The sequence below is a fragment of the Homarus americanus genome, unplaced genomic scaffold (genome assembly GCF_018991925.1).
Source record: "Homarus americanus isolate GMGI-L3 unplaced genomic scaffold, GMGI_Hamer_2.0 scaffold44383, whole genome shotgun sequence".
Taxonomy (NCBI): Eukaryota; Metazoa; Arthropoda; class Malacostraca; order Decapoda; family Nephropidae; genus Homarus; species Homarus americanus.
The window spans coordinates 147626-164521 of NW_024749198.1; the positions used below are offsets into that span (position 1 = coordinate 147626).

A 16896-nucleotide genomic window follows, 5' to 3' on the forward strand; every position below is an offset into this window, starting at 1 on the left:
CGTCCTTCCCCGCCGGCTGTCTGTTCTACACTGACCCACCCGGCCAGGAGTCAGGACCAACCAGAAGCGAAGACTACCTCCCTCCTCTCCCTCCTCCTCCTCTCCTCTCCCTCCCTCCCTCCTCCCTCCCTCCCCCCCTCCCTCCCTCCCCTCCCCCCCACCCCACCACCCTCCCCCCCTCCCACAAGCCCTCACCCTCTCTCACTTCACCCCAACCCCCAGCTGGCGCACGCACACACGTACTAGGGTAAACGTACATATATACGCACATATGATTAAAAATGTCCACATAAACGTACATATGCAAATAAATATAAAAATACGAGTTGTACACACACCTGTACGTACATACGAGGCAGGAGGCGTTATGTGAGTAATGTAATATTATGATCACACACACACACACACATCATACCCCCCACACACACACAATCCCCCCAGCACCATCCTCTTTGTTAAAATAATAAACACTCCTGATTTATGTACTGTAGTCCTGTAAATGTATTGAACGTATATTATTATTGTCTAAATCACATGTAAGTTTGTATATTTTCAGCCACCGACTGAAACTCTATTATCTTCATTTATTATTATTATTACACTCACATCCCCTACATACATCCCCATACACATCCCCCCCATTGACATCCCCCATACACACATCCCCCCACATACATCCCCCCACATTGACATCCCCATACACATCCCCCACTGACATCCCCCACATACACATCCCCCCCACACCTGACATCCCCCACATACACATCACACTGACATCCCCCATACACATATCCCCCCACTGACATCCCCCCACATACACACATCCCACTCCATCCCCCCACATACACATCCCCCCCACACTGACATCCCCCCACACACATCCCCCACACTGACATCCCCCACATACACATATCCCCCCCACACTGCATCCCCCACACACATCACCCCACACTGACATCCCCCCACATACACATATCCACCCCACACTGACATCCCCACACATACACACATCCCCCACATACACATCCCCCCACATACACACATCCCCACACTGACATCCTCCACATACACACATCCCCACACACACACACATCCCCACACACACACACCACACACATCCCCCACACACACATCCCCACACACACATCCCCACACACACATCCCCCCACACACACACATCCCCCACACACACACACATCCCCCCACACACACACCTGCTGAGCGTTTAAAGGTGATGAGCCATTCTGAGACAACCATCACGCTACTACTACCACCATCACCACTACTACTACCACCATCACCACTACTACTACTACTGCATACCACCTACTACCACCACCATCACCACCCACTACCATCTACAACCACCTCCTCCTCCCTACTACTACTACCACCACCACCTACTATCACTACTACCATCAGTACCACTACTACCAGCACCACCATCACAACTACCCCTCTCACCCACTAGCACAACCACAATTTTGAGAATGTTGGAGAAGGAAGAGTGGAAGAGAAGAGGAAGATGAGAGGTATAGGAATGGAGTGGGAGAGATGGGGACTGAGTGGGATAGAGGGATTGAAGAGTGGAGAGGGAATTGATAAAAGGAGAGGAAGAATCATCACACACACACACACACACACACACACACACACCTTACCCAGAAGAATTTGCCTAAGAAAGTTTACTGATTTGCCCAAAAGTTGCCCAAAAGTTGTCCCAAAGTGCCCCAAAGTTGACTGAATTGCCCCAAAAGTTGTCCCAAAAAGTTATCCCAAAAAGTTGTCCCAAAAAGTTGCCCCAAAAAGTTGACTGAATTGCCCCAAAAAGTTGCCCAAAAAAGTTGTCCCAAAAAGTTGCCCCATTGATTTATTTCCCCCAAAAAGTTGACAGATTTGATCAAGAACTCCTACCATGACTTCCAGCAGAGAATGACAACAACAGATGGATTCCTAAAAAAAAAAAAGTTACAAAAAACCCGCAAAGTTTCCATCACACACCGGGCGAAATCTTCATCTCTACAGCCAGGTAATATAGAGAGCTTACCTGGACTAGAAACGGCTTTTAAACACCTGTGTGGGGGTCAGGTATAGGTTGGCTAGTGCCGACAATAAGAGTCAGGCAGCCAACTAGACAAACACCTCTCTAACTACCTTCAATAACGAGGTCATTACACGTCTTACCATCACGCCTTCTTCACTAGATGGTAAAGAGGTGTTCACAGTCTGCCTACTACAACAACTACTATTACGACTATCGCTACTACTACTACTACTACTACTACTACTACTACTACCACCACCACCACTTCCTCGTTTCCAAAATATATCAATATCCCTCCCTCTCCCTTCTCCCCCTCTCCTTCCCTCTCCTCTCCCTTCCCTTCTCTCTCCTCTCCCTTCCTTCTCCTCTCCCTTTCCTCCTCCCCTCTTCCCTCACCCCATCCTTCCTCCCATCCTCAAACCACGTGGTCAGACGCCGACATGCTTCTCCCTCCCTCCCTCCCCCATCACGCCCCCCTCATTTAACCACACAGTGACCCCCCTCCTCCCTCTCCCCTGACCAGGTGGTTGAGCAACACCTCCCTCCTCCTCCCCTCTTTCTCCTCCTCTTCCTACTTCCTCTCCACTACCCCTCACCTCCTTCCTCCTCCTCCTCCTCCCCTTCCTCTTCCTCCTCCTCCGCCCCACGCTCTACAACACCACGTGAAAGGACAAGCCCCCCAACCCACACACAAACCTCCCTCCCTCCCCTCCTCTTCTCGACCACATGACTCACGCTATCAATGATCGTGGTGGGAGGGAGGCGCCACCTTCTCCTAAACTCCTCTCTCCCTACCTCTCCTCCTCCTTCTTCCCTCTCCTCCTCTTCCTCCCTCTTCCCTCCCCTCTCCTCTCCTCTCCTCAGCATACTTTGTACACTACGCCTAAGGTCTTCCTCATCATGCTGCCTCTCCCTCACCCTGTTATAGTTGAGGAAATTCCTGAGTGAGAGCCCACGCTGGCTGTGAGGGAGGGGGGGGTGGTGAGTTACTGAAAGAAGGAGAGAGGAGAGAGAGAGAGGAAAGAAAAGAGAAAGAGGAAAAGTGAGAGGAGAGAGGAGAGAGAGAGAGAGAGAGAGAGAGAGAGAGAGGTAAGTGGTGTGTGTGTATGACTGTATGTATGTACTGTATACATGTATGTATGTATGTATGTATGTGTGGTGTGTGTGCGTCAACATGGAACAGGTCATAAGGCAATATATGACTTGGAAAGAGAATAAATATAAGAGAGAGAGATAATTCACGGCGAGGAAAACATTGGAATCGAACTGATGGGAAAGAGAAGAGGGAAGAGGTGGGTGGAGGAGAGAAGAAAAAATTCTCTCCCCTCTCCCTCAAGAAGGTGATTTGCCCTCAACATCTTACTCTCCCTCTCCTTATCTCCCTTTCATCTCCTCCCTCACATCCTATCCCATCCTTCCCCACCCCAGTAACCTCCCTTCTCTCTCCCCCACCCCAGTAACAAGCTCCTCTGTCTCTCCCCACCCCAGCCTCCCCTTCTCTCCCCCACCCCAGTAACAAGCTCCCCTCTGTCTCTCCCCCCACCCCAGTAGCCAAGCTCCCTCTGTCTCTCCCTCATCCCATACTTTACAACTTTCAGTCCCTTTCCTCAGCCTTATAAGTCACTTCATAAAGTACACTTAAGTACACTTATATCCTTCTCACACACCCTCCGTCTCCTCTCTCCCTCTCATTCTTCGTCCCTCTCTCTTTCTTTCCTTATCCCTTCTCACCCTCCCTTTCCCTCTATCCCTCCCATCCTATTTTCTCTCCTTTCCTCTCTCCCCTTTCCTCTTCTCCCTCTCCTCTCCTCTTCCATCTCGTCTAGAGTTACACGGGTTTGTTGCATCAGCCATTTTCCCCTCACCTAAGGGTACTCAAATTTCCCCCTTACTTTTGTAATATCCTTTCTAATCACCCTTAACTCCTATCTCCCCTTACTAATTACCTAATCTCCCCGTAGTTAATTACCCATTCATCTCCCCCTTAGCAAATACCCCTTACCTCCTCTTAGTTATCCCTGAATCACCCTTTACTCTTATCTCCCCTTAGTTAAGTACCCTTTAATCTCCCCTAGTTAAATATATCCCTTTAATCCCCCCTTAGATAAACCCCTCTCTCCCAATATTGTAAACACCCTTTATTCTCCCCTTAATCCCCCTTAGAAATTCATATCTATTAATTAACCCCAATTAATTACTCAAGTGGATTTTATCTTTTTGTGGGAATAATTAAATTTATTACGTCATTAATTATGGAAATGAATAAAGTAATCCAATTAATTATCCAGGTATTATATTCTAAACAGCTCCAGACAGACATACATACATACATACTGTACAGGTATATACACACAAACAAACACGTGCACACCATAACTCACACACACACACACACACACACACACACACACACACACACACACACACACACACACACACACACACAGCCATTAAAATTTGTAATCATTGACAGAAACAATTAATATTCATACAAAATCAGCGACAATATTACAGACACATTAATAAAAATAATAATAATAATAATAATAATAATAACGAAATAAACTGTTCTAAAAAATAAACTGAAACGACATTAAAACTTTTGAGACGAGATTAATTTCCTTCCCATCCACCACAAGAGGTAAACAACAACAAGTTCCTCTCGCCGCCACCAGAGGACCAAGATCAATGACGTCACAAGAGGGGCGATGACGTCACGACCAATGATGTGCGAGTACGAGTCACCTTTCAAATACTATTGGGGCCAATGAACGTTGACGTCACATCCTGGTCACGTCAGAAGTGGTGGTAGCGATGACATCACGACCAATAGAGTGAGAGGACGGGCTTCCCTCTGAACGGAATATATTGTCGTATCTCAAGAACTGTAGGAGAGTCACCTTAAGGTTTAATTCTCAGAAAGTTCGTAAGATTATTCCGTTAATCTCTGGTAGTACGAAGGGGGAATTTAGCCGTTATTGAAACTTTATGGAAGAGAGAGAGAGAGAGAGAGAGACCACGATCACCTGAGTAAAACCAAATATTGATCATTTTCTCCTTTATTCTCCAGCTGTCACTCCCTCCCACGCACCCTCCTTCTCCCTCCCACACTCCTCTCCCCCTCTCTCCCATACAGCCCCCCCCACCCCACCACACACAAACATTACACTAATTAATCCCCTAATTAGTGGCAGCAGGTAATAATCACACCTGTAATTAATTAATCAGGTCACAGGTAAGTCCACCGGTTACCTGGACCACCTGACGCAATTATCACATTACGATAAGCTGTGATGTAGTGGTGGTGGCGATAATGATAATAATAACGATAATAATAATAATAATAATAATAATAATAATAATAATAATAATAACAATAATAACAATAATAATAATAATAATAATAACAATAATAATAATAATAATAATAATAATAATAATAATAATAATAACAATAATAATAATAATAATAATAATAATAATAACAAACACACAACAATAATAATAATAATAATAATAACAATAATAATAATAATAATAATAATAACAATAATAATAATAATAATAATAATAATAATAATAACAATAATAAAAAAAACAAAACACAACAACAACAACCACCACCACCACAACCACCACCCACCACCACCACCACCAAACCACCACCACCACCACAACAACAACAACCACAACCACCACAACCACCCCCACCACAACCACCCACCACCACCACACCACCACAACAACAACAACCACCACAACCACCCCCACCACAACCACCACCCACCACCACCACCACCACCACCACCACCACAACAACAACAACCACAACCACCACCACCACCACCACCACCACTCACCACCACCACCACAACAACAACCACAACCCCACCACCACCACCACCACTCACCACAACCACCACCACCACAACAACAACAACCACAACCACCAAAACCACCCCCACCACAACCACCACCACCACCACAACCACATTAACCACCACCACCCACCCACCACCACCACCACCACCACAACAACAACAACCACAACCACCAACAACCACCCCCACCACAACCACCACCACCACCACCACCACAACAACAACCACAACCACCACAACCAACCCCACCACAACCACCACCACCACCACCACCACCACCACCACAACAACCACAACCACCACCACCACCACCACCACCACTAACACCACCACCACCACCACAACAACAACAACCACAACCACCACAACCACCCCCACCACAACCACCACCACCACCACCACCACAACCACATTAACCACCACCACAACAACCACCCCCACCCACCACCACCACCACCACAACAACCACAACCACCACCACCACCACCACCACAACAACCACCACAACCACATTAACCACCACCACAACAACCACCACCACCACCACCACCACCACAACCACCACCACCACCACCACCACAACAACAACCACCACCACCACTACCACAACCACCACCACCACAACAACAACCACAACCACCACAACCACCCCCACCACAACCACCACAACAACCACCACACAACCACATTAACCACCACCACAACAACCACCACCACACCACAACAACCACAACCACCACACCACCACCACCACCACCACAACAACCCACATTAACCACCACCACAACAACCACCACCACCACCACCACACAACCACCACCACCACCACCACCACAACAACAACCACCACCACCACTACCACAACCACCACCACCACAACAACAACAACCACAACCACCACAACCACCCCCACCACAACCACCACCACCACAACAACCACCACAAACAACAACCACCACCACCACAACCACCACCACCACAACGACCACCACCACCACAACGACCACCACCACAACAACAACCACCACCACCACCACCACCACCACCACCACAACAACAACCACCACCACCACAACAACCACCACCACCACAACCACCACCACCACAACCACAACCACCACCACCACCACCACCCAAGACTCGTACACAACCTACCAAATAAATACTTTTAACACCAGACAACATCAATACTGTGACACCATCAGGCCAGGTGACACACCACCCAGGTATGGCATTGTTTAACTTCATCAATATATATATACCTGTACCTGTAACTACCTGTAATTGTTCCTGTAGCTGTAACTGTTTATACTAATTATACCTGTAACTGTAATTATACCTGTAACTACCTGTAATTGTTTCTGTAGCTGTAACTGTACCTGTTTATAGAAATTGTACCTGTAACTGTAATTATACCTGTAACTACCTGTAATTGTTTCTGTAGCTGTACCTGTTTAGTACCAATTATACCTGTAACTACCTGTAATTGTTTCTGTAGCTGTAACTGTACCTGTTTATAGAAATTGTACCTGTAACTGTAATTATACCTGTAACTACCTGTAATTGTTTCTGTAGCTGTAATTGTACCTGTTTATAGAAATTGTACCTGTAACTGTAATTATACCTGTAACTACCTGTAATTGTTTCTGTAGCTGTAACTGTACCTGTGTATACTAATTGTACCTGTAACTACCTGTAATTGTTTCTGTAGCTGTACCTGTAACTGTAATTATACCTGTAAGTACCTGTAATTATAACTGTTTCTGTACTTTTCTTCTCTGTACCTGAGTTTGTACCATTACTGTTACCTGTCCTTCGTAATACCTGTACCTGTATTTGTCTGTACCTGTAATATTACCTGTAACTCTATGTACCTCACCTAACCTAACTTGACTAAACCCCCTAAATCTAACCTAACCTAATTTAACACCTGAACTGAACTTAACATGTTTGAGAGAGAGAGAGAGAGAGAGAGAGAGAGAGAGATCTTACACATGTCCCTAGTGTAAAAAATAAATAAATTAAAATAAAGACAATATTATATCAGGTTCCCCAAACTTTTTCAAATTCTCAAAGTTCTTTTTTTTTTCTTATTATGGTGGAAAGTTTTAATTATGAAAGTCTTCGTTTACCCCTAAGTTCATCTGGTAGTCTTGTCATTCCTTTAGATTTTATTTTTATTTTATTTATTTTTTCTAAGTTCATGTGGATGTTTTTAAAAAAGATTATTTATTATTTTGATGTTTTTAAGTTTAGTTTTACTTCTACATTATTTCGTAAGTTCATTATTTTCTTATTTATTTTTATTCTAAGTTCAATTTTATATTTTTTCTATTAGTACAAATGTTTAACTAAAAGAATTATTTCGTCTATTTAAAAATTTTATAGGATTTTCTGATATATTTCTTATGTTAAATTTATCGAATTTTGTCTGTTTCAATATCAATATCAAGTCGGTCCCAATATCGTGAGTTTGGGACCGATATTAGAGGCTTTAACGAAGCTTTTACCGAGGCCTTAGTGATCCAGTTCAAGGTACTTCTTCACCAGAGTCGAGTTAGAAGAGTTAAGGAGGGAAGAAACTAGACTAAGTGTTTTTAAGTCAGTCACCCCTTCATGTATAAAACCCATTTTCTATGATACCTCTTAAAGGGGATACTACAGAGAACGATGTCACCCTAGCCTGAGTACCATAAATCAATTATCTAAACACTGTTACTTCCTCATACGGTCTACCTTTACACCTTAACAAAAAAAAAATTACTATTATATATGTTTTGTAAACCAATCAGGTGTAAAAATATCCCTAATACATTTTTTTCCGAATTAATGTTTACATTTTATTTACAACATTCAACATGTGTGGGTTAATTTACTTTTCACTATCTATATAATCCCATATTTGTTAAGTTAGTGTGTTAGTTATAGAGGGACTACCTGCCAAACTCACTAGATAATTCATAAGAGTTAAATTTTAAAAGATAAAAATAACCTACAGATCAATTTTGTTTAGGTTCGTAAGTTAAACATTTTCATCACCAAGTTAAAACGAGACTAAATATTTTATCTCTCAAAGCCACGACAACACAAGTGGTATTCTGAAAAGCAGTCACGTACGGTTAACAATTTTTCTCTATCCTGTATCCTGCCACCACCCCACCCCACCTCACCCCACCCCACCCCACCTCACCCCACCCCACCCCACCCCACCTCACCTTATCATTGTGTCGTGGGCCAAAGTGGGCAAGTTAGATGCGCTCTCACGTCTTTAGCTACGAGGAAAAATATAACGTAAGATCTTCTGGGAATCGGATGGAGGTATGCTAGTGGTGCCGGTGAAGGGCGGTGTGTGTGTGTGTGTGTGTGTGTGTGGAGGTCTGTTGCTGGTTGTCGTGATAAAAATTTGTACCTGTATCCCCTACTGTTTGTTTACCATTAATCCCTCCCTCCCTCCTTTCCTTCTTTCCTTCCTTCTTGTCTATGTTATTTTCTCTCTCATTCTCCTCTATTCTCCCTTTCCTGATCTTCTTCTCTTCATATCTAAATTACCTTTTATTTCTCTTCCTTCTTATTCCTCCTCTGTATTTTTCACACCCTTCTCTTCCTCCTCTCCTTCTTCCTCTCTTTTATTCTATCTACTTCCTCATTTTATTCTCCTTTCCTTTTTCCCTCACCTCTCCTTCCTTTGTCTCTCTCCTCCCCCCCATTCCTCTCTCGTCCACTCCTCTTCCTTCTAGTTACTCCCCTTCCACCCCTCTCCCACACAAATGCCCTAGCAGCCATAACATCAGTCACTCTCTCCCTTCTCTCCCCCTCTCCTCGACAATACAACCCCCCATCCCCACCCCCACAGTCACCACACCGTCTTGCCCCCCTCCTCCCTTCCCGCTTTCTCATATTCCTCCTGTCTCCTCCCTCACCCCCTATCACCCATTTCTTCTCCCTCCCTGACCCCTTCCCTTCATCTCCCACTCCACTTAACCCTTTCCTCACCCCTTTCCTTACCCACCATCTCCACGACCCTACTTTCACCCCTCTTTCCCCTTCACTACCCTTTCACCCCTCCTTCCCTCCCTCCCTCCACACACACCTGATACAGCCCACACCTGTCACTCCTCACTCTGTTATCCACACCTCCACACACACCTGTCACTTTTCCCCCTCCTCCTCAACACATGCCTTCCTCACCTCTACACACACCTTACCCCTCCTCCTCTTCCCTCTTCCCTCCCTCCTCTTCCCTCTCTTCCTCCTCCTCTCTTCCTCCTCCTCTTCCTCTCTTCCTCCTCCTCTTCCTCTCTTCCTCCTCCTCCTCCTCTCTTCCTCACCTACTCTAATTAACCCACACCTCAACCCTCCAATTAACTCCTTTTACTCCCTATCCAATCAATCAATCAATCCATCCATCCATCTATCCACCTATGTATCTATCATCCACCCACCCTGTCATCAATGAGTCTACAGGAGCCTTCTTACTCAACTAACATCAATGACTGACCAGTACAGGTGAGCTAACATCAATCAAGTCACTCAAGTCATCAATCAAGTCACTCAAGTCATCAATCAAGTAACTCAAGTCATCAATCAAGTCACTCAAGTCATCAATCAAGTCACTCAAGTCATCAATGAATCTCTCAAGTCATCAATTGGTCACTTAAGTCATCAATCTGTCTGCTTACGAGCGAGTCAACGCATCAATGAGTCTAAAAGCATCTACCTGGGCATTTACTCAGGTAGATTGTGTCAATGAGTCTACTTTTAATCAATCTACCTAGGCACTCTTACCTGGGCAGACGTACCATTAATTACATATCTACCTTGGCACTCGACCTTGGCACTCACCTGGGTAGGGATGCCACTAGGGAGTCTACCTGGGCGCTTACCTGGATAAACGTATTATGAATGAATCTATCTTTAATTAGTCTACCTGGGCACTCACCTGGTGGTCAGAGGGGCAGGTAGGGTGACGTGCCATCTGGGCGCTGAAAGGCTTACGAGAGGCCAAGATGTCGCCCCCACGAGTACCCATCATCCACCCCACGCCCTGCGAAGTTAACATGTTAAATTGGTGTTAATATTACCAGTTAAAGGGCCCTAATTGGTGTTAATATTACCAGTTAAAGGGCCCTAATTGGTGTTAATATTACCAGTTAAAGGGCCCTAATTGGTGTTAATATTACCAGTTAATGGGATAGGGTTATATGTTAAAATAGGTCTTGGAATTATTATGACTTATCGTGTACAATATTCCTTAGTGTATAGTTATCATGTTAAATATGCTAATTTTACTTGTCTGGATGTTAAAAATTAGGGATATTTCATAAGTGTTAAAATTTAAGTTGGGGGATTCGGTGTTGAAATTACAGATTAACATTAAAATTTGGTTATAATAAAGTATAAAAAAAATATTGATGTTAAATTTAGAAGTTGAAGAGAGTTGCTATGATAAATTATTAAAACCAAAAGTTAAAATAAACAAAATTAAAAACTAAAACTAAAAATATCTATAAAATAACTATTACTTTATCAGTTAAAAATGTTGATATCAAGGAAGCCATATTTCAATAATGTTAATTTCTCTGTTTAACATGATACATATATGAAGAGCCTAAATTAACATGCTAGAATAATTTCAATTTAACATGATAGAATTGTACCTTAATAAGATAAGAATAATATTATATTAAAATGTTAGAATCACAAGTTAACGTAATAAATATATAACTATTAAGACAGATAGACAGATATTTAACTATACACACACATACATACAGACAGGTAGACAGAAATACAGACAGACAGACAAAGACAAATAAATATACAAAAACAGAAAGACAGATAAATAGACGGACAGACAGTCAGATAGACAGTCAACTCATCAAACCAGGACCAGCTGCACAGGGGGTTAGCTTAATGTGATATAATGCGGCTTCCTGGAACTCTCTCTCTCTCTCTCTCTCTCTTTTGTCTGTCTGTTTGTCTCTTCCGTCTTTTATTTTTCCGTCTCCTCCAGTCGCCTCTCCTCCCCCTCTCACCCCTCCTCTCCCTCTCCTCCCTCCCACTCACCCCCCCGCTCCCGCCCTCTATAACAATGTAAAGATATTGCTAAGTGCACAACCACACGCCATCACAGAGAGAGAGATCCATGAACAGAAACAAATACGAGCCTGAGAAATCCTGTATACTTTTACCAGGACACATACATACATACACACACACATACACACATACATACATACACAGACAGACAGACAGACAGACATACTGAACATGTCCAAGACAAACATACAGTGGACACAAAAGACAACTAGTGGGGAAGGGGGAAGGGAAGGGGGAAGGGGGAGGGGAGGGAAGGGGAAGAAGTGTGGCAAGTGATGGTTTAAACAGACGTGGTTGCGTGGGTAGAGGTGAGGAGGGGGAGGTGGGGCAGGAAGAGGAGGAGGAAGAGAGGAGAGAGGAGAAGAGGAGGAGAGGAGGAGGAAGAAGAAGAAGAGGGAGGAAGGGAGGATAGAAGCGTGTGGATAGAGAAGAAGTCAGAAGGACCAAACATTCATTCAGACATCATTGAGTTTCTCCATTATCGTCCAGTGCTGTAGAGGGCGACACCGAACTACCAGGGCAAAGTTTACAATACACCCGCCTATCTTATTCTTCACACTCACACACCCAGACACACTCTCTCTCACACACTCACACACCCAGACACACTCTCTCTCACACACTCACACACCCAGACACACTCTCTCTCACACACTCACACACCCAGACACACTCTCTCTCACACACACACACACACCCAGACACACTCTCTCTCATACACTCACACACTCTATCTCTCTTTTACAAACACTCACACACACATACTTACACACACACACTCCCTCTTACACAACCACACTCACACACTCTTTCACACACCCAAACACACACTCTCTACCTCCTGTTTAACTATCTATCATCCTCCTATCCTTCATTCATCACCTATCGATCTATCAGTCCACCTATCTCCGTGTTATGGTCCTAAGCTGTGACCATTTTCTTTGTAACGACGAAGAAAACGGAAGATAAATTATAGACGTCTAACTATAATATTCTGATCCAAAAGCCACACAAGGCACTGAGGAATTTTTTTTTTTGCATATATAACCATTAAAAAAATATCTATATCAACAAGTTTCTACAAAGATATATTTATTTATTAATTAAAAACCAAAATTAAATGGATATGACAACGAATTTGTTTCATCTAATGGGAAAAAAAATTAATATCAAAATATATAACACGAAATTGCATGTATGAACGCTGAAACTAAAAATGAATATTATTAACCTTGTGAATATTCTAATAGCTATAAATATGCAACTAATAGCCACACACAATATTGCCTTAAACCAGAAAGTTGTGTTGTAAATTACTGTATCCCAAATTATATATCCTGGTTACCAACTTCCAAACGCAGTCAGCTATTTTGATAACAGGAAATTCATACAACGTTTTAATATCTTCACAAACAAACGCACAAACACTTCGTGGAAATGATTGTGAGAAACGAATATCCAGAGGGTGTTTACAGAGTCCCTTGATGTTTGTGTTTACAGAGTCCCTTGATGTTTGTGTTTACAGAGTCCCTTGATGTTTGTGTTTACAGAGTCCCTTGATGTTTGTGTTTACAGAGTCCCTTGATGTTTGTGTTTACAGAGTCCCTTGATGTTTGTGTTTACAGAGTCCCTTGATGTTTGTGTTTACAGAGACCCTTGATGTTTGTGTTTACAGAGTCCCTTGATGTTTGTGTTTACAGAGACCCTTGATGTTTGTGTTTACAGAGTCCGTTGATGTTTGTGTTTACAGAGTCCTTGATGTTTGTGTTTACAGAGTCCTTGATGCTTGTGTTTACAGATTCCCTTGATGTTTGTGTTTACAGAGTCCGTTGATGTTTGTGTTTACAGAGTCCCTTGATGTTTGTGTTTACAGAGTCCCTTGATGTTTGTGTTTACAGAGTCCCTTGATGTTTGTGTTTACAGAGTCCCTTGATGTTTGTGTTTACAGAGTCTGTTGATGTTTGTGTTTACAGAGTCCGTTGATGTTTGTGTTTACAGAGTCCATTAATGTTTGTGTTTACAGAGTCCGTTGATGTTTGTGTTTACAGAGTCCGTTGATGTTTGTGTTTACAGAGTCCCTTGATGTTTGTGTTTACAGAGTCCCTTGATGTTTGTGTTTACAGAGTCCCTTGATGTTTGTGTTTACAGAGTCCCTTGATGTTTGTGTTTACAGAGTCCCTTAATGTTTGTGTTTACAGAGTCCCTTAATGTTTGTGTTTACAGAGTCTTTGATGTTTGTGTTACAGAGTCCCTTGATGTTTGTGTTTACAGAGTCCCTTGATGTTGGTGTTTACAGAGTCCCTTGATGTTTGTGCTTACAGAGCTCATTGATGTTTGTGCTTACAGAGTCCCTTTACGTTTTGTGTTTACAGAGTCCCTTGATGTTTGTGCTTATAGAGTCCTTTGATGTTTGTGTTTACAGAGTCCCTTGATGTTTGTGTTTACAGAGTCCCTTGATGTTTGTGTTTACAGAGTCCCTTGATGTTTGTGTTTACAGAGTCCCTTGATGTTTGTGTTTACAGAGTCCATTGATGTTTGTGTTTACAGAGACCCTTGATGTTTGTGTTTACAGAGACCCTTGATGTTTGTGTTTACAGAGTTCCTTGATGTTTGTGTTTACAGAGTTCCTTGATGCTTGTGTTTACAGATTCCCTTGATGTTTGTGTTTACAGAGTTCCTTGATGTTTGTGTTTACAGAGTCCCTTGATGTTTGTGTTTACAGAGTCCCTTGATGTTTGTGTTTACAGAGTCCCTTGATGTTTGTGTTTACAGAGTTCCTTGATGTTTGTGTTTACAGAGTCCCTTGATGTTGGTGTTTACAGAGTCCCTTGATGTTGGTGTTTACAGAGTCCCTTGATGTTTGTGTTTACAGAGTCCCTTGATGTTGGTGTTTACAGAGTTCCTTGATGTTTGTGTTTACAGAGTCCCTTGATGTTGGTGTTTACAGAGTCCCTTGATGTTTGTGTTTACAGAGTCCCTTGATGTTTGTGTTTACAGAGTCCCTTGATGTTTGTGTTTACAGAGTCCCTTGATGTTTGTGTTTACAGAGTTCCTTGATGTTTGTGTTTACAGGGTCCCTTGATGTTTGTGTTTACAGGGTCCCTTGATGTTTGTGTTTACAGAGTTCCTTGATGTTTGTGTTTACAGGGTCCCTTGATGTTTGTGTTTACAGAGTCCCTTGATGTTTGTGCTTACAGAGTCCCCTTGATGTTTGTGTTTACAGAGTCCCTTGATGTTTGTGCTTACAGAGTCCTTGATGTTTGTGTTTACAGAGCCCTTTTATGTTTGTGCTTATATATTCCCTTGATGTTTGTGTTTACAGAGTTCCTGACGTTCGTGTTTAGAGTCCTTGGATGTTTGTGTTTATAGAGTCCCTTGATGTTTGTGCTTTTACAGAGTCCCTTGATGTTTGAAGCTTATGAGTCCCTTGATGTTTGTGCTTACAGAGCTCCTTGATGCTTCCAGGGCTACAGAGTCCCTTGACGTTTGTGTTTACAGAGTCCCTTGATGTTTGTGTTTACAGAGTCCCTTGATGTTTGTGTTTACAGAGTCCCTTGATGTTTGTGTTTACAGAGTCCCTTGACGTTTGTGTTTACAGAGTCCCTTGACGTTTGTGTTTACAGAGTCCCTTGATGTTTGTGTTTACAGAGTCCCTTGATGTTTGTGTTTACAGAGTCCCGAGAGAGAGAGAGAGCACCCACCAATCACCTCTCTTGGGATTATTACCACAACAATCAATTACTAATTATCACACAACCTTAATTACAAGAATATCAATTACACTTTATATTATATCAGAGTAATTAATACTTTACTGTCTTGAGGGGAACTGTCTGTCTGTCTGTCCGTCTGTCTGTCTGTCTGTCTGTCTGTCCGTCCGTCCGTCCGTCTGTCTGTCCGTCCGTCTGTCCGTCGGTCTGTCCGTCGTTCTGTCTACAATTGAAAGACCGAAGACCGACACTGATGGATCATTTTATCCGTATGTATGTATGTATGTATGTATGTATGTTACTTAGTGCGTGTATGTTTAACGTATGTACAGAGAGCTAGACAGACATACAGACAGACAGACGAACTAGCCACAGACAGAACTTGACACAGATAGACAGAACTAGAGACAGGGGACCCAACACTAGGACAGGTCATACTATGTTTGTTCACGTAACACGGGACTGGGCTGAGTACTCCTGAATAAACAATTAGCCTCCTGGAACAATAATTAGTTTTTGGCATTGGTTAATGTTATGGTTAATGCTCTGATAATAATTGTTTAGCAATATATGTTTTGCAATATTGAATGCTGGATAATATTTTGCAATAATGTTTTATACTAATATTGTAACTGGATAATATTAGTTTTAGGCTAATATATGTTTTTCTAATATTGGTTAATGTTGGTTAATGCTCTGGATAATAATTGTTTTGGCTAATAATTATGTTTTTGTCTATATTGGTTATGCTCTGGATAATAATTGTTTTAGGCTAATAATTATTTAATAGAATGCCTGATAATATTGTTTTAGGCTAATAATTTTGTTTTGTGCTATTGTGCCTGATAAATTGTTTAATTATGTTTTGTAGCTAATATTGGTTAATGTTATGGTTAATGCTCTGGATAATATTAGTTTAGCTAATAATTATGTTTTTATGACTAATATTGGTTTTCTGATAATATTAGTTTAGGCTATATATGTTTTTGGCTAATATTGGTTAATGCTCTGGATAATAATTGTTTTAGGCTAATAATTATGTTTTTATGACTAATATTGGTTAATGCTCTGGATAATAATTGTTTTAGGCTAATAATTATGTTTTTGGCTAATATGGTTAATGTTATGGTTAATGCTCTGGATAATAATTGTTTTAGGCTAA

At 42.3% G+C, this 16896-nt stretch overlaps 1 protein-coding gene across 16 annotated transcripts in view; it reads right to left on the reverse strand.

The window, feature by feature from the left end:
• The window catches only part of LOC121853307, a 213670-nt gene that overhangs the window by 143191 nt on the left and 53583 nt on the right, over positions 1 to 16896 (reverse strand). For all 16 annotated transcript variants that reach the window (XR_006086302.1, XM_042347335.1, XM_042347334.1 and 13 more), the window contains one exon: positions 10865 to 10969. Coding sequence is in view for 15 of the 16 variants with exons in the window: in XM_042347335.1 (XP_042203269.1) it covers positions 10865 to 10957 (93 nt within the window). In the remaining variant the exon portion in view is untranslated. The remainder of the gene's footprint in view (positions 1 to 10864; positions 10970 to 16896) is intronic.